Source organism: Eurytemora carolleeae, unplaced genomic scaffold, assembly GCF_000591075.1.
Source record: "Eurytemora carolleeae unplaced genomic scaffold, Eaff_2.0 scaffold963, whole genome shotgun sequence".
Taxonomy (NCBI): Eukaryota; Metazoa; Arthropoda; class Copepoda; order Calanoida; family Temoridae; genus Eurytemora; species Eurytemora carolleeae.
Window position 1 is genome coordinate 32,366 of NW_019396853.1, and position 24,049 is coordinate 56,414.

The 24,049-nt window shown below is 33.9% G+C and overlaps 1 protein-coding gene across 2 annotated transcripts; it reads right to left on the reverse strand.

Moving 5' to 3' along the window:
- Positions 1 to 17,173: 17,173 nt before the first annotated feature.
- LOC111709411 (POTE ankyrin domain family member H) lies at positions 17,174 to 23,773 on the reverse strand. 2 transcript variants are annotated; one of them, XM_023483071.1, is made up of 12 exons: positions 23,665 to 23,773; positions 23,198 to 23,239; positions 23,018 to 23,141; positions 22,549 to 22,682; positions 21,891 to 22,044; positions 21,448 to 21,587; positions 20,921 to 21,103; positions 20,440 to 20,552; positions 18,951 to 19,037; positions 18,520 to 18,557; positions 18,049 to 18,085; positions 17,174 to 17,404 (listed from the first exon to the last, which is right to left on the reverse strand). In XM_023483071.1, exons 1-12 carry the CDS (start codon positions 23,748 to 23,750, stop codon positions 17,352 to 17,354), a joined length of 1,191 nt encoding a protein of 396 aa, XP_023338839.1. In that variant the 5' UTR covers positions 23,751 to 23,773; the 3' UTR covers positions 17,174 to 17,351. The 2 variants fall into 2 exon arrangements, with proteins under 2 accessions (XP_023338839.1, XP_023338838.1); XM_023483070.1 differs by having other exon boundaries at positions 18,951 to 19,040.
- Between the last annotated feature and the right edge of the window lie 276 nt (positions 23,774 to 24,049).

The window sequence follows — 24,049 nt, forward strand, 5'->3', positions numbered from 1 at the left end:
ATCCCTTACATTTAAGTTTCTCTGCCTTATTATAGTTTTTTTTTTTTCTCAATATCGTTTAATATCATTGGAGACCCCCGGAATTTTTGGGAGACCCCAAGATTTTCATCAAGGACCCCCAGATTTGCATTGGAGATCCCAAAATTTTCACTGGAGACCTCCAAGAATTTAAATGGAGACTCCAAATTTTTGTTTTTAACCCCCAATTTTTATTGGAGACCATAAGATTTTCATTGAAACCCCGGTATTTTCGTTTGGGATCCCAAACTTTTGAATTTAAATCCCCAATTTTCATTGGAGACCCCTAACTTTTCATTTTAAGTCCCCTCTTTTTGTTTCAAACCCCAATTTTCATTGGAGATCCCCATTGAAAATCTTGGGGTCTCCAATGAAATTCTGGGGGTCTCCAATGAAAATCTGGGGGCTCCAATGAAAATCTGAGGGTTTGCGACGAAAATCTGGAGTCTCAATGTAAAGCTGGGGGTCTCCAATGATAATCTGGGGGTGACTTTCGAAAATCTAGGGTCTCCGATGAATTTATTTGGGTCTCCAATGAAAAAATGGGGGTCTGCAACGAAAATCTGGGGTCTCAATGAAAAGTTGGGGGTCTCCATTAATAATCTGGGGGTCTCCAATGAAAAGTTGGGGCTCTCCAACAAAATGGTCGCAATGGTCGGTTTCTATAAAGCAGACACCGACCATTATTCATAATGATCGGTTTCTATAAGACAGAAACCGAGCATTACCCCAATTCTCAGTTTCCATAAGGCAGAAACTGACCATTACTCCAAATGATCGGTTTCTGTAAGGAAGAAGCCGACCATTACCCCTAATGCTCGGTTTCTATAAGGCAGAAACCAAACATTAAACCTAATGCTCGGTTTCTATAAGGCAGAAACCGACCCTTACCCCCTAATTCTCGGTTTATTTAATGCAGAAACCGAGCATTACCCCTAATGCTCGGTTTCTATAAGGCAGAAACCGACTATTACCCCCTAATGCTCGGTTTCAAGGGCGAGAACATGTTTCAGAACCCCAACTGTTTGTGGGTAACCTATATGTCACTATAGCATGTTAGTAAAATCTGTTCTCCTGTCCTTAGTTCTAATACTCTTTAAATCTAGCGTTAAAAAACCAGAGAATTACTATAGGCCTCTAGGTGGTGGCGGTGCTTGATAGATTTTAAAATATTCTGGTTTTATTGAAATGAAATTCAGTTAAAATATAGAAAATGTTATATGCTATCTTCTCAACATAATATATGTAAAGGTATCCATTTGTATCTATCTATTTATCTATCTATCCATCTATCATATCTACCTATCTAACCCTACTAGTGAAAGAGTGATTATGTCAGGTTTTTACTTGGTTTTCAGCATCAATTATACTTAACTCTGACAGGGGGAGGGACCTAGGCTATACGAGCCAACCCCAGGCCGAGTCTAATCCGGGTTCAATTAAGGCTTGATATTATAAATTACTCCAGGTCCTACCGTCAGCACAGGATTAATGATTACAGAGACATCTGTTATTTCAAATGTTATCACGCCTTAATCCTCTTTCTACGTTTATCCATTAAATGCTGAGTTTTTCGGAGCTCATCAAATTATTTCTCGGATGAAAGAGAGAATGATGATGAAAAATGTTTCATCTACGGTTGAGGAAAAAAAATTCTGATATTTTACCTAAACCGCAAATTTTTTCAAATTTAATGGTGAACGATAGAAAGAAATCTTTATCTAAGAAACAATGAGAAATATAATAGTCGTTTTTCAATCTTCAGCAGAGATTCAGTCTGTCAATTTCCTTCCTTGTCTTTTCTGCATATTCCCGCATTTCACTTTTCCAGAGAAACTGCACTGAAAAATTATCAATGTTCAGATGAAAAACGAGGATATCTCTATTGTTGTGATTCGGTCATACAACTCTTTAAATGGACGGTTACACGAAATTACGTGGACAGTCCCGTTATTCCGCCGCCCTAACTAACCTCGATCCTAACCTACTTTATTCCGCCGTCCTAACTACCCTCGATCCTAACCTACTTTATTCCGCCGTCCTAACTACCCTCGATCCTAACCTAGTTTATTCCGCCGTCCAAACTACCCTCGATCCTAATCTACTTTATTCCGCCGTCCAAACTACCCTCGATCCTAATCTACTTTATTCCGCCGTACAAACTACACTCGATCTTAACCTACTTTATTCCGCCGTCCAAACTACCCTTGTTCTAACCTACTTTATTCCGCCGTCCAAACTACCCTCGATCCTAACCTGCTTTATTCCGCCGTCCAAACTACCCTCGATCCTATCCTACTCTATTCCGCCGTCCAAACTACCCTCGATCCTAACCTATTTTATTCATGGTAATAGTTTGAGGGTTGGTTAATGTAGGATTGATTTAACAAGATCTCTAGGTCTCCTGCCAACATATAAATGGTTTAATGGTTACTCAGGGGTTAGGACGGATTTTATCATACAGGGTTAGATCAGGGATACGGAGTAAAATCAGTGCTCCCGTTATACTGGATACAGGATAATGGATACTGAATACTGAATACTGGGTTGTATATTCTAAGTTTTAGATACTGGATACTGGATACTGGATACTAAATACTGGATACTGGATACTGGATTCTGGATACTGGATACTTGATACTGGATACTGGACACTGGATACTGGATACTGGATACTGGATACTGGATACTGGATACTGGATACTGGATACTGGATACTTAATACTGGATACTGGATACTGGATGCTTGGTACTGGATACTGAATACTGGATACTAGATTCTATATACTGGACAGTGGATACAGGATACTGGATACTGGCTAAAAAATACTAGATAATGGATACTGGATAATAGATACTGTAAAAATTACACTGGATACTAGATACTACATACAAAATATAACCACATAGATACCAGATACTAAAAAGTAAATACAAAAGGTATAATGTTAAAAAACCAAATATTTTTGAATTCGTATATGTATAGTATATGAATTGAACCCCTGCCTCGAAAGACAATATGAAAATTGGAATAATGAGCTCATACCGAGATATAATAGATAGTATATAGATAGAATTGATACCACTCCTTCAAAAAGAAGTTTAAAACTAATGAAGGGCGTCTACAAAACATCACTGTTTATATAATTTAAAATGTATGCTTTAAATACAAAAAGAGATAAGTTGAAGTGAGCATGAGTTTATATAAATGAAAAATACAGTGGAACCAATAACACAGTGGTAAAAAGACGACATTAAGATTAAAATTATGATATTTCTGAACATTAAACACAACAATTGTGCAGTACATGGTTACTCACAAAGGACAAAACCATAAAGACAACCTGAAACTTTTAAAATTTGACGGTTCCAAGGTTAAATTAAGTCTTGTGCATTGAACACTATTATTGTTATAAACCGAATTGCAATTCATGTAAAACTAATTAGATATGTTTTAATATGCTTTGATATTTGTTGTGTACATGTCAGAAAATTACTTTAAACTCTAGTTATTCTAATTAATGTATAAACTATTTTGCATAAGATAAAATCGCACCCTGATCTCTAATAGTTCTCCTTAAATCTATTTAATTGAAATGTGTTGTTATCATTATTGAAATTAGGTGGAAAAAATAATCAAAACAGCCAAGAGCTATTTTCCACCTTATTGCTTTATACTTGTACTGTTAATATAACCATTAATTTGTAATTGTAAACTCGTTCTGTTCACAGATACATGTATTTTAGCAATAAACTTTATCTTATCTTATCTTATCTTAACAATCATAAATACAAGGAAACAGACAGTATACATTCTTTACAATTCTCTCTGAAGTCTTATCCTTTGTGGGTAACCCTGTATGTAAACAGAGTCATTTCACTTCATAAGATGGTTTTAAAGCTTCTGGTTAAACTATTTGCTTTATAACAACATCAAACACACATACAGCTGTTGTCTTTCTATTCCATAATGTTGTGCGTCTCCCTGTAGAATCTAGGATTTGTTCTAAAAACCAATATAAACACCTTCGAAGGTTTGTAGAAGAAACTGTTTCAATTTGTGTTGTTACCGTATAAGGAGTTGAGTAGTTAACATCCAGCGCCTAGGAACAAAACCTTGAAAACTGAACCGAGATACAGAGAAAAATATGATTTTAAGAAAAACTTTGGATGTTCATTTTGTGAAATCATTCATTTTCCTTGAACATATTTTTAGCTTAAAAGAATACTGGACAGTTTGAGATGGTGACTGGCAAGAAAGGATGTTAAAGAGACTGGCAAGAAGGGATGTTAAAGGGACTGTGAACGTTATTTCAAATTTCCCTTTATTTATAAACTTAAAAGAAAAAACGCATATTTTATCAAACAATATTAATCCTAAAGCATTTTAGTATATCTCTTGTAATGAAATGATCCTAAAAAATAGGAAATAAACTTTATTTTTACTTTAAATTTTTATTCTTTGACTCATACCCTCCATCCTTATATTCTTATTTTATCCTAGCCAACTATCTATCCTTTGCTTTTTTTGTATTGAATTTATTATTTTCAAATATGTATTTTTGTATCATTTGTATCATTTAAAACAGCCTTTATCGGCTAGATAGTCCGGATTAATGAATTGTATATGAGTTTATAATAGTTCTTAAAAATTTGTTATTATTAGTCAAAATACATCTATCTATCTAAATAATTAGAAATGCCACTCTATAGTACGTTTGTTTTTATACAATAAATGGAGAGAATACATAACTTATTAAATCTATCAAACAAAGAATAAAGAACAATATTGTGAATTGCATATAAATAATCAAACCTCAAACAGAAACTATATATATAAAGATCTTAAAATAAATCTGGAATTCTTACATACAAATCTGCGAAAACAATTTTGAAAATCCGCAAAATTGTCTAGAACTTTCAGAATCTTTAGTATGATGTCTTCTAATTTTCAAAATTCAGGTTTAGGAGTCTCTAAGTTGGTAGAATCTATTAACAATGCTTTTAATATAAACTGTTAGGAGCAGTGTATCTAAACTTCTTCATTCAAAGGAAAGAGCTCCAGTCAAGAAAATTAAATATCTTCATCAAGTGCAGCTACAGAGAGAAATGCTAAAATCCAGAAAAAAAAGAATATTGCCACTGCTGTAGCCCAACAAAAGAAAGCTGCAGCTGCTGCAAGGAAGAAAGCTGCTTTCAAACTGAAAAAAAACAGTTATAACTGAACGGAAGAAAAATACTGCTTAAGCTGCTAAAGTGAAAAAAGCGGCACTTCTAGTAAAGAAGAAAATTTTTGCTCAACAGAAGATAGCAGCGGTAAAAGCTTCAAAGGAAAACAAGAACGCATTTAGATCAGCTGTTCAGTTTCCCTTCAGTGCAACATCTACGAAGAAAGCTTTGGCTACATCTGCAGCAGGCTATACTATTTAGTTTATTCAAGAAATATATATCTATTTTGAAATTACAATAATCATCATAAAATTTTAATGAAAAATAGATTAAAAGCATATTTAGATTTTTAGTTTTTACATATCATTTTATTAGAGTATTATAGTTTAACGCGATTTAAAAACTTCGTTACTAATCATATTTATACTAAAACTCCAATTTCAGTCTTCAAGGTTGAAACACTGAGGTGATCATTTTATTTGAACTCAGCTGGGAACTTTTGAGTAGAAGTCTCGATTTCCAATGTAGGTAGGCCTAAGATGGTTCCGGCTTTTGCCTAGATTTTTAGCTTACGTAATCTTTTTATTTTATCTTCAAGATATTTTGGCAGGTGGATAGAAACAAACCAATCAGATTAATCAAACCCTGTGGGTGACCATTAGTTTAATTATAACGGCATAGTCAGAAATAGTACTGGAGAAGAAACCGACACTTTTATGAGTCATTGCATGCATGTAAGTGCAGTTTTATGAGTCTCCTGTCTGTGGTTTTATCAGTACATATGCATGAGTGCTTGTTAATAAGTTCTTTAGAACCACCGCCGCATTTAAAGTGTATTTACTATATATATTCGGATAAGAAGGGATATATCTATAAATTAATAATTTTTAATTGTCATTTTCACTTTTCCCCCCATTTTGTTCCCGAAATTCATTTAAAACACTCAATTAACCTAAGAATTAGAAAAGAAATTTATAAAATAAAAATTTCAATTCTAAGAAAATTTTGAACTATGATTAAAGAACTCTTTTTCAATATTTAAATATACTATAGAGAAATATCGATTTTTAATGAAAAATGATGCATTATTTTTCTTCAGTAAAAATTCATAAAATCTTTGGATGATTTTAACTGAATCTATTGATGCATTTTGTTTGATATTTTTGAAATATTTTTTTACGCTAACTGCATGCATATTGTACAGTGCTATTTTAATTCAACCAATATAAAGATATAAATATTGTTTCACTGTATACTAGCTTGGGAACCCAGCGTTGCCCAGGTTACTCATAGTTACTTTCGCCGTTTACCCGCGCTTGGTCTGAAATTACGATTTTAACCATTTTCCCTTTACAAATCGACCCACTCAACTTAGAATCTTAAATCCAAGCCAAGAACATTCCCGAGTTCCCCAATCAAAATTTAAGGCAAATTGTTCATGGGGTTCATGAGTTATGATCGGAAATACAAACAAGCAAACAAACAAAGATTACTACCTTTTATATATAGATACTCCTTGAAAATGAAGTAAAGTATGCAGACCCCTGAGCAGAATTTGAATGCTTGCTGAGCTGCGGAGAATAAATTCTAGATGAGAATGAGAACCCGTCCTTACTCCGGGCCTGGGGGCACAGATAGAGTCATTCAGACGCTTTTTATATTCTTGCCTCAGCTTAGATAATTCATTAATTTGACAGGAGAGAGGGCGGGACTTGGATAGGTTTCATCCAACCCTATCTCACCTCAAAACCATTCTCATTAAACCTTAAAACCGTAAATTACGTCGATGTGAGAATTAGAACCCGGAGTTTAAAGGATCCAGGGGGGATTATGACGACCGTAAAAATTGAATGATTTAATCTCAAAGTTTGAAATTTGCGGGAAAGAGACGCGGCACTGTAGTTTCCGGTCTCGGTTCGCGTGAAATCTTTAAATATGGTTTGTCTCAAATTTTTTTTTCATATAACAATTTTTACCAAAACCATTTTCAAATTATATCTATAAAGCATGAGTTTTTTTGTAGGACTTCACATGACCACATAGAAGATTTGTGGACAGCAAGAAACAATAGAAAGCTTAGATTATTACTAAAAGAAAGGGGCGTGATATGATAAATTTAAGTATTGCTGATATTAATTGGTATTTCTTTAAAAAGTGAAAAAAGGATCAAAGGATGATAAATATTTTCAGATCTTTAAGTAATCTTTAAATGAAATGTCAAATAAAACTTTTATTTTGGTTCGAAGTATTATAAAGTTTTTGGTAAGAAACTTTCTCTTTATCTTTCTCTTTTTAGATTTAATTTTGTCTTGAGCATTAGCAAGGGACAAAATATAAAAAAATATAAAAGACGAGAACCTTCGAGATATAGAGAAAATTTAAGTCTAAAAACTTTATATTTCATGCCAAAATTAAAGTGTTCTAGGTTTTTTTTTTGATTTGCGTAATTGTCTTTTTTAAATTGCTATTCCTATAGATCAATTAAGCCTTAAAAAAAAGCAGAAGTAAAAAAGTAAAGTTGATTTCAATTTATTTTCATTTCAATTGAGAAAGATTATTTAGCAAATATCGTAAATTTTTGGATAAAATCCGGGAACCAATCAAAACTGTATATAGCACACGTGCTATAATGTACAGCATGATGATTACTTTATAGGATGTTCATTTTGAAATTCACGATGAAGTGAGTAAGAATGATAAAGTACACAATAGTTTCATAAAAAGAGATGTGGTACTGGTGAGACCCCCCCCCCAAAAAAAAATTGTCCTTAAATTTGTTACACTGTTTTATCTATGATATCCATCCAAGGTGATATGATATCTATATTTGTATCGCTTGTCTGATTAGCCGTGTATCCGATAAACTTCAAAACGGCTGAACCTATCAGGACCACATTTATTGTGGGAACTCACTTGACCCCATGGGGAAGGCGAAATTTCGAAATTTTGCCTTTTCAAGATCTTAATTTGTTTTGTAAATCAGCTAAATTTTATGTTGCTGGTTTTCTATTTATAATATATATAAACGAAAGAAAGGTTTGCGAACTGAAGAAACATTAAAGAGCTTAAGATATCGCTAGGAAGATCGACGCAAAGCGCTTTGAAAGCCTAGTATTTAATATGAAATAAATATATATACAGATCAACTAAGGGCAGAAGCTGAGTTTCTAAATTAATTGAGTGAATTGCTATCAGACCCACCCCAGGGGGTATATATCCCGCCCCCCCTCCTTCTTCTTCTTCTTGACCCCCTTTAGAAACCTACTTTGATAATCTTTAACTCAACCCACTCGGGGGGGGGGGGGGGATATTAATCATTTGTAGACACTGCTATGCATTATGTATGCAGTAGAGAGAAAAATATTAGAACATTTAATGTTTAACTTTTATCTTCAGTGATTTCATTTTTAACGGTAAGATCTCATTTTTTGATTATAAGTACATTACCTTTATACCTTTCCATCCACCTGTACATGTGCCTTTACATATACCTTTATACATTCAACATAATTCATTTATCTTTACACCTTTACATGTACCGTTACATTTATCTTTACATGTACCTCTACATGAACCTTTACATGGACCCTTATATATACCTTTACATGTACCTTTACATGTACCTTTATATTACACATTTACACATACCTTTACATGTAACTTTATATGTACCTTTAAATGTACCTTTACATGCATTTTCATGTACCTTTACATATACCTTTTCATGTTTATTTACATGTACTTTTACTTGTACCTTTACATATACTTTTGCACCTATCTTTATATGTATCTTTGCATGTACCTTTACATTCATCTTTACATGTACCTTTTCATCTATATTTACATATACCTTTTCATTTATCGTTACATGTACCTTTACATGTACCATTTCATGTTCCTCTACATGCAGCTTTACGTGTACCTCTTAATATACCTCTAAATATACCTTTACATGTACCTTTGAATGTACCTTTACATGAACCCTTATAATATTTACCTTTACATGTACCTCTTCATGTACCTCTCAATATATTTTTAGATACATGTACCTTAACATTTAGCTTACAATGTACCTTTAATATGTATCTTTACATGTACTTTTTTATGTACCTCTGCATGTACTGAAATCAAATCTGTTAAATCTTGTTTCCCCAAGCTGGGCTAGTAATTGAATGAGTGAATTTGCATAAAAATCCGCAAACCTCAGAGGGTAGGGGGAGAAACCAGCGGGGGGAGATTATACAAAATATAGAAAATTTTACATAATGCAACAAAACTTCGACTTAAAAATTAAGAACACAGTGGGTTAATGGTAAGTTGTCGCAGGAAGATTAATGTCTGCATTTTCAGAAAATGTTGAAAATCTGGTTTATAAAATCTGGTTTATAAAATCTGGTTTATAAAATCTGATTTATAAAATCTGGTTTATAAAATCTGGTTTATAAAATCTGGTTTATAAAATCTGGTTTATAAAATCTGGTTTATAAAATCTGGTTTATAAAATCTGGTTTATAAAATCTGGTTTATAAAATCTGGNTCCCCCCCCCCCTCCCACATATTTCAAAGATAAATGTCGGTAGCAAGAGGAATGTTTTGAATATATATCTTTCTGTTAAAAAAGAGCAACAAAAGGAGGGATCCAAAAAAGGGTCATTAAGTTAGTTTAAATACTCCGGCTTTGTTCCATTGTAATTGATTTACTACTGAAGCAACTTTTAACCCTTTTATTTAACCTTGCAACCGCACTTTATGTTTAAAATGGTCATATCTAACCTGGCAGTCAACATCAGGAGTTTTACTAAATTTTATTTTAAGGAATTTAAAAACTTTCTGTAGATATTTATTAAAAATTGCAAATTCATATTCATAAGGATTGGTTTGAATGGATTTGAATTGGTTTGAATTGGTTTGAATTGGTTTGAATTGGTTTGGATTGATTTGGATTGGTTCAGATGGGTTTAGTTTGGTTTGAATTGGTTTGGATCGGTTTGATTTGGCTTAAATTGGTTTGGATTAGTTTGGATCGGATAAAAATTGGTTTCATTTTTTTTAATTGATTTTTGTTGTGTTTATTGGTGTGAATTGATCTGGATTGGTTTGGATCGGGTAAATTGGCTTGAGTTTATTTGGATTGGCTTGAACTGTTTCGATTTGGATGAAATTGGTTTGAGTTAGTTTGATTTAGTTTGAATTGGTTTGGGGGAGGTTTAAATTGGTTGAATTGTTTGGAATTGGTTTGAATTGGTCTGGATTAGTCTGAATTGGCTTAAATTGGTTTGAATTGACTTTTGGTTTGATTGGTTTGGGTAGTTTTGTCTCTCTGGCTTTGTGTGTAAAATCGATAAATTTTGTCCCACGACTGGCCCTATGTGTAGATCAGTAAAGTACTGTACTTTAATTTGCCCGTGTGCAGAATAGTTTTTCCCGTTTTCTTTCCCTATGTGGAAACTATGTAGATTTGTCCTTTTTCCGGCCCTCTCTGGGAATTATATAGATTTGTCCCCTAAAGACCCTTGTTTGCGGAGATTTAAAGTGTTGTCTCCTGCCTTGCCCTATGTGCAGAATGAAATAGTTTTATACCCTGGCTTACCCCGTGTGCGGAAATGTTTTGTCTCCTATTACCCTGGCTGCAGAATGCAATAGTTTTGTCCCCCAGGTAGCCCTGTGTGCAGAATGTAATAGTTTTGTTCCCTTGTAGCCCTGTGTGCAGAATGTAATAGTTGTGTCCCCCAGGTAGCCCTGTGTGCAGAATGTAATAGTTTTGACCCCCAGGTAGTCCTGTGTGCAGAATGTAATAGTTTTGTCCCCCTGGTATCGCTGTGTGCGGAATGCAAGGACAAGATCGCTATCATAATGAGTTAGATCTTAGAACTGATAGAACGGAGTAAAGTTCAAACAACATAAACACATACAAACCAACTATTATCATAATTGAAAATATTTCTACATTTTTTCATCTTTTTTTACATTTAATTAGAATATTTCAGAATATTAGAATATTTACAAAGAGCACAATTTAAAAATTTGTTTTCATTAGATTTCTATTCTTCTTTAATTCTAAACTGTGTTTTTGCAGGTGGGTTCGCCCAGGCCGGGCCAAATCCGCTCCAGAACTGATTCATACAACTATCGCAGCAATGTGATTTTTAATGGCTCAATTTTTAAACTTCTTTTTATTGTTTAAAGCTAACCTTTCTCCTTCTTATAACCATTTCTATAATCCAATAAAGCCTGAGACACCACAAACCTAGGATGATCATTTTAGGAAAGTTATTTGAGAAGATGAAGGAAAGTTTTTTGAGAAGATGAAGGTTTTTGAAGGAGAAACGGAGTTTTTAATTGTTATTTGATGAGCCTGTTGTTAGCCATGATGAGCCAGGAGCTGCCGACCATAGCAGTGTCGAACGGGATGTTTTGTCCTATCCAATCCTGCCATTTTAGGATTTAGTCCTATTAACTAAACGTTTTAAGTATTAGTTTTTTATAATTAAGAATATTAATATTTTTGAAAATCATTTTGTTTTGTTTGTAGGAGGGGGAAACTGTAAGCTTGATACTTTTCATAATTAGCATAAAACTATAACAACTGAATATATATATATTGTCTTTGCCACCATTACAATGTTTCCAATGTAGTTTAGTTGATTGCAGTACGGTATTTTGTACAAAATAAACTTCAGATATTCTGAACAATTGGTTTAATTTAGGGTCAATTATTATCTTATGAAACGTTCCCCGCGTACAGTGCATACTACTGGATTTTAAACGTGTAGCCCCGTCCGACCGTCCGACCGTGAATAAAGAAGATAGACAGATGAATAAAGAAAGATAGATAGATGATCTATTTAGATGGATAGATAGAAAGAGAAAGATAGATAGATGGATAGAGAAATATAGATAAATAGATAGAGAGACAAATAGATAGATAGATAGAAAAGGATGGATAGATAGATGGAGAAAGAAAGATTAATAGAGAAATATAGATAGATATATTAACAAATATAGATAGATAGATAGAGAAATATAGATAGATAATAGATAGAAAGGTAGATAGATGGATAGATAAATGATATGGTTCAGATTAATGAGAGAATGTTTGATGGAGTTCTGAACTACAGGAAGCCTTCATTTAAAGTCAATTGCAAACTGCAGAATTCACATTTTTTAACTCACTTCAGGAATTCAAGATTAGAGTCCAGAAATTAGAAAATAAAACCTTTAAAACATCCTGTAAAGAGTGATGGTTAAGGATATAGGAAGTGTATCCTGATTTTCTGAACTCAGAATACCAAGTGGTTCCTGTATTTCTGAACTCTGTTTGAATATTTCAGATTCCACAATGTGGTTGATGTTAGAAACACAGCAGGACAATCACAAACAAAGTTAGAGTTAAGATAAAGATTAAAGGGACTGTGTGTACTTGTAAAACGGAAAATGGGACTGTGTGTACTTGTAAAACGGAAAATGGGACTGTGTGTACTTGTAAAGCGGAAAATGGGACTGTGTGTACTTGTAAAGCGGAAAATGGGACTGTGTGTACTTGTAAAATGGAAAAATGGGACTGTGTACACTTGTAAAACGGAAAATGGGACTGTGTGTACTTGTAAAACGGAAAGTGGGACTGTGTGTACTTGTAACACGGAAAAATGGGACTGTGTGTACTTGTAAAACGGAAAATGGGACTGTGTGTACTTGTAAAACGGAAAAATGGGACTGTGTGTACTTGTAAAACGGAGAATGGGACTGTGTGTACTTGTAAAACGGAAGAATGGGACTCTGTGTAATTGTGAAACGGTAGAATGGGACTGTGTACTGGTTAAAAATAAAAATGAAACTGTGTGCCCTGTTAAAAATTAAAATGGGTCTGTATGCCATGTGAAAAAGATAGAATAGGACGATGTACAATGTGAAAAAGATAGAATAGGACTATGTGCCATGTGAACAGAGAGTATATAGGACTTGATGTCTCTGAAAAGTAAGAATGGGATTGTAAGTCTCTTAGAATTAAGAATTGAAATAGGTGATTGTTGAATTAAATAAAAAGATACATAAAAGATTTAGGAGGAGAATGCACGCTTATTAAGAGAATAAATAAAGGAAAAAATTTTTTATTAACTTTAATGATTTACAAACAATAATTCTTGATTTCTTTATAAATCTTATTAAATTTAAATTTTGTGTTTTCTGCATGTAAATTATTTATTTCTCTGATCTGAACTACCCCCCCCTTACCCCCCCCCCCCCCCTCTTCTCAACGCCCCCATAACACACATGATGAGCACCACCTGTTAATTATTTAATCTATTTAGTCCTGAGTGTTCACAGATTGTATTTAGAAGGTTGGGTGTCCCACCCCTCCTGGGCCACACCCCAGGACACCCTGTCATGCTCCGCCCCACCTCCTGGGCCTCCCCGCCCACCTCCCGGGCCCCCTCCCCCTCATCCTTGTCAAACCTAGTGTGCACTCCTTAGGAGACTCTATGGGTAACAATTACTTTGTTTATTCTCACTCTAGGAACCTCTATAGGTGACCTTTTCAGGTCTCTCCAGGTACCCTTAGCAGCAATAGAACTTAGCTTTCAGTGTTCTCCAGGTACCCTTAGCAGCTTCAGGAATAGATCTTAGCTTTCAGACTTCTCTATGTACCCTCAGTAGCTCTAGGAATATATCTTAGCTTTCAGACTTCTCCAGGTATCCTTATGAGCTCTAGGTATATATTTTAGCTTTCAGACTTCTCCACGTACCCTTATGAGTTCTAGGTATAGATTTTAGCTTTCAGACTTCTCCAGGTGCCCTTAGAAGCTCTAGGAATAGATCTTAGCTTAAACCAGTATTGCAATGCATTACACCAGTATACCATGTAATTACACCATTACGGCATGCATTCCACCAGTATAGCATCCATTACAACATGCATTCTTGTACAATTGGAATGTTGAATTTAAAATATTCCCAGAAATGTAACACTTGCAAGCATGTAAATATTTGCAATGAAATTGAATTAATTCTGACGCAGAATCTAGCACGCAACACTTTTATTTGCGTAACATGAAGGTTGACGGTGCGTATATTTCTTCTTTTTCCATTTTTTTCCGTGGCGGGCCTTAAATTTAGAAAATGAAAATAGGTTTTATTCATCCCTGACCTTTAAATCTTAAACCGCAACTTAAAGGCACTTTGGGTGTAATGTAAAGTGACCCTCCATTTTTATCCGCAAACCTCTATATATTGAGGAGAACCCCCAATTGAACATATTAATTTCTCAGTTAGAAAAATGAGAAAATATCATTCATCCTTGATTTGGGAATGGCTAAAAGAGTTCCATTGTGGACCGATCATGCCACTCGAAAAAGGGAGAATCACTTCAAATTACGTTTACAGTCCCTTTAAATGTTTAATATCAATAATCCAACAATGTCGGTTAAGATGCATGATTCAAACTGCAGGATGGAGAACCCTTTGCTTCGTGCCGATATTCACGTTCTCTCAGCTTTACAAAATAGATCACTCGTTTGATGTTTCTGAAATCCAGCACAATAATAAGGTATGAAGTACATCGGTTAGTTCCAAGTACAAGAAACGACCTCGGGGTATGACGTACTCCATGTTCTTGTACTTGTACTTAGAACAGAGGAACCCGTCCTGTTGGATGATGCAGGAACCTGGAATGATCTTGGAGAATCATTTGTTCAAGTTCCAAGTTCTCTAGGTACCCAGCTGAGCTACAAAGTACCGGTTCCCATTCTCTGAGTTTAATTAAAAAAGCATGACATATCAGCGGTTTAGATTAGATTGCAAAACTTGAAACTATTCTCCAGGATGACTAGATACCAGGCACTTGTCATACTTCTTGTCTCCGCAAATTTTTTTTTCTTTAATCATCCAACTAACCCTGTTCTTCAAGATATAACTTACCCGGTCTTTCAAGATTTAACTGAACCGGTCATTCGAGAATTAACTCACCCTGTCTTTCGATATTTTACTCACCCGCAATATAAAATCTCAAATTTTAACTCACCAGGCTTATAATATCTTAATATTTATCTCACCCGGCCAATTATATCCCAAATTTTAAATAACCCGGCCCAAAACATCTCAAGGTTTAACTAGCTCACCCATCTTATTCCGGCCTATAATATCTCATAGAATAAATCACCAAACCAATATTCACAAGTTATAATTTACCCGACAACAATATTTCCTCAGTCAACCGATAGTATCCCAAGATTTAATTAACCCGGCCTAAAATATCTAAATATCTGACTTACCCGGCCTATAATATCTCAATATCTAACTCACCCCCGGCCTATAATATCTCAATATCTAACTCACCCCCGGCCTATAATATCTCAATATCTAACTCACCCCCGGCCTATAATATCTCAATATCTAACTCACCCCCGGCCTATAATATCTCAATATCTAACTCACCCCCGGCCTATAATATCTCAATATCTAACTCACCCCCGGCCTATAATATCTCAATATCTAACTCACCCCCGGCCTATAATATCTCAATATCTAACTCACCCCCGGCCTATAATATCTCANGTGCTTGGGGGGGGGGCAGAGATTTCTAAATTTAATTAATCTCTGTTCCTGCTGGGACTCGGAGAAACATTTGTATAATTCTTGAAACCTTGTTCAAAGTTTAATCCTTCCTTCATCATATCTCTCATCTCTGAATTCTACAAAAACTAGGAATTAATTAGTTTTTATCCCTTCTTATCTTCAATACAGGGAGACGCTAATGATAATTTGGAGAAATAGTTTTTTTTTTTAAATAGATTTTACGAGAAAAATATTAATTTCAGGAACAAACTGAATAAGGAGCTTGTCAAGTTTCCGCCGAGTTTACACAAGGAGTCTCTGAAGGATGCAGACTGTAATGAATGTTGCGAATACACCCTTCTAACTGAAATTATGGAGTTTGGGATATTTAGCTTGTAATTTCATGTGACTCTATTTAAAAAGAGGAATTTATGATTTACAAATGTACCCTTTACACCATTATCTGATGAATATTGCAGGAGATAACGTCGTTTTTCTTGATGAAAAAGTGATTAATTTTGACAGCGCTTCATGTATCGTTTTCATGAGCAGAAATCTGCAAATAAATTTTTATAGAGAAACCACAATTAGATATAATCATATTGCATTCAATTTCTAGGTCAGAAAAGGCTTAAAGGGTACCGTTGGGAATGGAACAAACCACGCTATAAATGTATGATCACTTGAATTTACGTCTACAGTTCCTTTAATGATATTCCAAAGATTTGAATAGTTTCAAATATTTGAGAGTGGATTACAGGTTGGATTAAGGTTGGATTACAGGTGTTAGAAATCATTAAATATCCAGGTATAGGTTCACCGCTATCCAGATCGGATCCACACAGAGGGATCAGAATCTGATCAATCCCAGCTCAGGATCCTGCCAGAGCTGTGGGAGAGGGGGGGGGGCTATCAACTTAATCTAAGTAATCCTGTATTATTGAACCGTTTCATAACTAGGGGGTCGCTGTCGAACACATTTTCTTCTGCAGTACCTTTACTATTTAAACTATGGTTGAATAAAAAAAATATTATACATAAAAATTTGTACAAAGGAATTGAGTCTTTGGAACAAAATCAAATATTTAAACCTCAATATCTTTAGAACCCGATGTCGTAAACCTTTGATATTTCAAACTCAGATTATTTGATTTAACAAAATTCATAGTTTGAAATATCTAAGGTCTGCAACATTTGGTTCCAAAGATATATTAATTATAAAATCAGAGTTTGTGGCAAAAACTCAATTCCTTTTTTCAAAAAAATGTTTAATTGGGATACCCGTAAGTTCAACATTAAATATTGTAGATTTGGGAGAAATTAAATTTGTTGCTGTTAAACCTTCATTATCGGAGCAGTAGCACAGTTAGATGTCGAAATAAGCTTTTTCATATTTTTAGATGAAAAGATTATACTCAGTTTAAAATCACAACAGTTCTAAGATGCATATTTATTAAAAGTTAAGATACAGAACTAATAATTTTGATTGATATGTATAAGCTCTAAACTAAATGCAAAGCTGATAACTTTTAAATGGACTGAGTTAGTCATTCCTCCAAAGAGTTTAACCCATCTCTAGTTAATATTATCAGTTTAAATGTTTCTGACTCAATTTAGTTTTGTCCTCTGATAGTTCGTATCATTTTCTCCACAGCAATAGCTCGACCTGAGAATAGGGATGGGCAAATATGTTTTTATCTTTTTTAGAAATCATTTCAATTGCTCTTGAACAATGACAAATCAAATCAAATTAGTAAAATCGTTTTGAAATATTTCAAAACCAGGCTTTCACTTTTCGACCATCTTCTATTTCAATTGTGAACATTTTCTCTTTGAATACATTGTAAAACAAGAACTAAAAAAGTTCGAGGATTTAATAAAAAATGTCGTGGATTTTCAAAATTTAATGAAAATCGAATTTTGTTGGAGGCTAATTTTTAATTTTGATTATCTAAAAATCTTTTCAGGGGTCATGTGAAGTCACACACAAAATTTGGGCCGATCGGTTTAGCCGTTTTGCCGTTTATTGAATACAAACAGACAGACAACAGACAAGTAAATTATTAATATTTAAAAAAAGAAAATATATTTAAAACGAAAAATTCGTTTTAACCGAAATTTTTTTTATCGTTTTCCGTTTCAAAGTACAAAAAATTATGAATAGTTTCAAAAAGAAAAAACAATCGTTTCAGAATTTCAAACATATCAAAAAGATTTAAAAAATTATTTTTCGTCTAGTTTTGAAATTCTTGCGATTACAAAAATCGGAAAACGTTCGGTTTGAAAAACTACAGACGATCCCATCCCTACCTATGAATTCTGACCGGCAGGTGGGACAGCTAGATATCTAGAAGAAAAACAAACATTTAATCCAGTTTTAATTAGTCACTTGATCTAGCTGCTTACATGTCAGTCCGGTACTTTAAATGAACCTGAGTTTATAGTGTAGTGCATCTTTTTCAGGTATTTTTTAACATTCAACGTCTTTTTAGAACTCCAAGAGACTCTACAAACATCTCAAAATGGTAAACTCCACAAATTTGATCTCACTATATAACAAACCATTTTAGCTCTATGCCTGAATGAAGCAACCCCATTCCTTCGTTAACAAATGATTTCAAAACTATTTCAGACTTTTGTGGAAGTAAAAATTTAACTAACTTTTAGAGCATGAGAATACAGTTTGGCAAAAAATTTTGTGAGCCTTTTTTATTTCCGAAAAAAGGATTAAAAAATGATGTTCAACAGTAATTCTAATAAGCTTCACTTAAAAAATATCACCTCTGTTCGTCCGTGACAAGATTCACAGATTGTATGTCCTAAACCAGGTTCCAGGTTCAAATATTCATTTTCATCTGTTTAGATGATTTTGGATGCAAAGGAAGGTAAGGGGATTAAAGGGGAACAAAGTCTCAAATGTTTAAAATAAAAGATTATTGAAGTTGATTTAAAAGCTGGGAATCCTGATTTAATGAGTATTTAAGAAACCCAATGCCAACATATCTATCTATCTTTGATTCGGTTTCAGTTTTCTTAAATTATCTGTATGGAAAAATTAAATATAAAAGCGATCAAATCATTAGTTTACTCATGATTAGTCCTTTAACCACCTTTAAAAATTCGCAAAGACTCCCATTAACCAGACAATTATATATGTGAGTTTATATCTATAGCTGAAGTTCTATTAAAGCCTTGAACTGGAATTATCCTGCCTGAAACACACTGAAAGACGCGTTCTTTCATCTCCAGTAAACATATTGGACACTCAGTCTCCTTGGCCAGTTTCTGCAGTAACCCTGCTACTAAAACAAGGACATGGAGTAAACAAAAACCTGGCAGGACTGTAATTAAAAAATAACATGGAGAAAACCTGAATCTGGAAGGGTTGTACTAAAATAAGAACATAAAATATGCCCGAATCTGATAGGAGTGTACTGAAATAAGAACATAAAGTATGCCGAAATCTGGGAGGGTTGTACTAAAAAAGAACATAAAGTACGCCCAACTCTGGCAGGGTTGTACTACAGGGTGTCCCAAAAAACATGGGAATTCAGTGACGAATTCGATATCGTCTTTTTTATGAATTAGCATTGTAATACCTAATTTCAAAAGCCTTAATATTATTATGTCTGCTAAAGTTTATTTTATGAAAAAGGTAAAAGACTGTAAAGATGTGTCTATAATGTCTCCGCAAGATGAACAGTGAAGACGGACAAGTTTACTGTTTGTATACTGCAATTTTCTTGTTTTGCTAAGTACAACGGTATTCAGTCAAGACATAAACAAACAAAATGTAAACATAGCAAACGAAACTCCTACAGATTACGGCTTTCTCAGTAGGTATCACTATACTAAAACAAAGAATTATCTATAAAGACGATATCGAATTCGTCACTGAATTCCCATGTTTATTGGGACACCCTGTAAAATAAGAACATAAAGTACGCCCAAATCTGGCAGGGTTGTACTAAAATAAGAACATAAAGTACGCCCAAATCTGGTAGAGATGTACTAAAATAAGAACATAAAGTACGCTCAAATCTGGCAAGGTTGTACTAAAATAAGAACATAAAGTACGCCCAAATCTGGCAGGTTTGTAATAAAATATGAACATAAAGTACGCCCAAATCTGGTAGGGATGTACTAAAATAAGAACATTAAGTACGCCCAAATCTGGTAGGGATGTACTAAAATAAGAACATTAAGTACGCCCAAATCTGGTAGGGATGTACTAAAATATGAACATAAAGTACGCCCAAATCTGGCAGGGTTGTACTGAAATAAGAACATAAAGAACGCCCAAATCTGGCAAGGTTGTACTAAAATAAGAACATAAAGTACGCGTAATCTGGCAGGTTTGTACTAAAATAAGAATATAAAGTACTCCCAAATCTGGCAGGTCTGTACTAAAATAAGAACATAAAGAACTCCCAAATCTGGCAAGTTTGTACTAAAATAAGAACATAAAGTACTCCCAAATCTGGCAAGTTTGTACGGAAACATGTTTGGTTCAAGGCATTTTCCAAACTTCCAAATGGCAAATTCCCAAATACAAAATTTTCCATCGACACTTTCCTATGAATGTAATTTCTAAAATGACTTTTCACCGTGTTTTCCTTACTACGACTGTCTAGACCTAAAAAGCGATGGATTTCTTCTATGCGGACAATCTAGACCTTTTACACTGATAAATCTATTTACCTGCTTCCTCAGTTTTGTCTAGTTTAGAAGTTGGACTAGAGGCAGGTTGGAGCATGTTGATACATTTACTAATTCTTTTATTCTTCTCTATCTCCTTCATACTCTTCTCCTCCCTTCACATTAAAGAGAATACGATCAACATCATGTTGGAACATTTAGAAAGAATTTAGGAAAGAATAAATCTTTTAAAAACTGATATTTTTTTTTTATCAATTATTGATTATCTAACCACATAAATATTTGACCTTTTTATGGGAGGGGGGGGGGGGGTTTGCAATTACGTCAAAACTGCTGAAACGAATAGGCCCAATGATTTAAAGTTTAACATTTTACCAACCCAGAGGTTTTAAACTTAACTAATTTGTTTTCTTTATCTTAAAGATTCTCCCATAACAACAGAAAAATCCTTGAAAATTTGAATTACTATTGTTTTAAATGATCGAAGAAAAATGGTTTAAATAAAGTTGCATTCTCTTTATTCCTTTGTCTCTCAATCATCTCCTCTGTCTCCCGTCCTTGTCTCATCTTCATCTCATAGGTCTGCTTGGTCTGTTTGGTCATTAACTCATTCTTCTCCTTCCTGTGTTTGCTCTCCAGGTCGCAGAATATCCTCTCCTGCCTCCCCTTTAAGGCTCTCTTCTCCTTCTCATGTTTGATCTGTAATCTGAACCAGGAATATTAAAATATCTTTAGCTCAATGATGTTAAAGCGATCATAAGCTTTAATTCAAGTAACCCTTAAAATGCAATGAATGGCACTGCCGGATTAACAACAGTGCTCTTAAAACATTTATCTGATAGATAATGTGGAGAATAGTGTTGTTTTTCTAGTTTTAAAAGTGTTTAAATTTAATCATTTCTAAATGTTTTCCTGTGGTAGAAATGCGTAGCTTGTCATCTTAACATGGAGGGTCACTTGAAATTACACTTTCCATCCATTTAAAACTTTAATTTATTTTGGGAATTTATATTTAAACTTGAAAATTTTAGAAACCTATTTGATATTTGCCTTTGAGTTTCTGATTCCCAACCTCCTTTAAGATCCTCATCATCTCTCTCAAAACTTCTGTTGAGATCATCCAGCATCTGGTTTACACGCTCCCGGAGCACGCCAACCTCCTTCTTGCACACGCTAGGGGTCGGGGCATCCTTAATATGGAAACATTAAAATCAGATCCTGGCTGCTGGTTCTACTTCTATTCTAACCTGTATTCTGCAGGTTTTTCTGATCCTGGTTCTATCCTATCCTTTATCCTGCAGGTTTCTCGGATCCTGGTTCTATCTTAACCTGTAGCCTGCAGGTTTCTTTAATCCTGATTCTATTCTAACCTGTATTCTGCAGGTTTCTCTGATCCTGGCTCTATCCTAACCTGTATCCTGCAGGTTTCTCAGATACTGATTCTATTCCAACCTGTAGCCTGCAGGTTTCTCTGATCCTGGCTCTATCCTAACCTGTATCCTGCAGGTTTCTCTTATCCTGGTTCTCCTCTCTAGGGTTATAATCTCTACAATCTCCGTTTTCTCTTGTTCACTCATCCTCCAACTATCCCGGGCATACTCCTCCAATCCTCTACCCTGGGCATCAGTCTCCATTATCTCAACCCCTCTTAATAATGGTTTGTTTTTTGTATATATAACATTTATATAAATATTATTTTGACAATTTATTTAAAAGTACCTCATGTTATTAGCTAAGAATGAACAATCTATTTTCTAAATTTCAAAGCTTGCTATAAATCCAAAATTTTGAAAATAAATTTTTTACACATGTAATTGATGTGGCTCAAAAAATCTTTGAATACGTTTATGTAATCTGTTTTGTGCACTAGAGTATTGTACATAAAAATTAGCAAGTGTTCATCTTTTATTCTTATTTTGTATTTGTTTTTGTACAATGACGTTGTAAAATATTAGATACATTTCCCAGATTTTTCTGCTTTTTAATAGTGTATTTTAAAAATGTAGAAAAATTTACAGTTTTGCAATCGGAAATCAAACATAAAGAAAATGAAAATATTCAGAGGACGGTCTAGCAATCCAAATGAACCTGAGTTTACAGTGATATACAATCCTCATGTATCTAGATATACAATATCTTGTATATACATACCTGCAGTTGAGCATGACCACGAGAACATCACTGGTTCCGTACTTGACTCCCATCATGATCGGAGTGTTTCCATAGTTATCCTTCAGGTTCAGGTTTACTCCAGGCATGGATACAAGACGAGCTGCTGCAGCCTCCTTTAATCAATCAATCGATGTATTGATAAATTATTTGATTAACCGATTGATCTATTGATCAATGGTTTAATTAATCAATACTTAGATAAATTGATCAATCAATAAACCTAGCAATCAATCAGTTGGTTGATAAGGCAATTTAGTTATCAAGCATTCAATCAATAAATCAATCAATCTGTTGATCAAGCAACTAATATCTAAATTTATAAATCAATTAATCAAAAATTTACCAGCCAATGAACAAATCAAACCCTTCAAACTATTAATTAATCAACTAGTCCACAAATCAACTAATCAATACAATAAATCGTTTGTTCCTAAGTTACCAAGTTTACCTTATTGAACCAGTTTGCCACGTGGAGCGCTGTTCTCCCGTTCTCATCCGTCAGGTTTGGATTTATCTCTGGGTTTTCCAATAAACTGGTCCAGATCTCAACATAGTTGTTCCGGATGGATTCTCTGCACAAATAAAGTATTTTAATGTATTTGACAAAAATTTATTTATAATATTTTACCTTAAAGGTTCTCCATCTCTACAGTTTATATTTATTTCAGATCTAGACAAATTCAAAAGATAATTTGTAAAAGCAGATAAAAATCAAAAATTTAAAAAATTGTAACAAAAATACTGATGCTAACAATAAAATCAAATTTGTTAACCCCTTTTATATTTGTAACCTGGGGTTATATCAAACGATGGATTCTGCTAGATCAAATAATCATAGTCAAAAGTATCAAAGATTTCAACCATCAGGTTGCGAAGATGAAGGGATTAAAAAATTATAGTTTGTGTAGAGAAATTAGTTACAATGTTGGTTTATAAATATTAGTTTCTTAATTTTAATTTAAACTTTTTAGATACATTTCTAAGAACTTAGCTTAGAAAAGATTCTTTTTGGCTTGATTGGTTAATTGATTGAGTGATTGATTGATTGTTCGATTGATTGATTGATTGATTGATTGATTGATTGATTGATTATACCTAAGAAGTCTATTAAATGTCTCCGTGTCTCCATGTTTACAAGCTGTCAGAAATTCTTCTTCCAATCCTTCCCGTCCAGTCTCCATCTTATCTAGTGAAAACAAGAAGTAAATAAAGTAGGGAATATTGTGATTTTTTGTTTTTATTTCAAACCTAGAATATTTGATCTAACACAATTCATAGTTTGCAATGTCAAAGATCTCCGACATTGGGTTGCTAAGATCAAGGGATTAGAAAATCAGAGTTTGTGGCAAAAAATGATGGTGAAAGAATTTTTAAGAGGAGCTGGATAGCATTTTTATTTGTCAGAAAAAATTTTAAATTTTCTTTTTGATGGTTTCTCAACAAATGTGGTGTTCACATCATCATATATTGCATACAACTT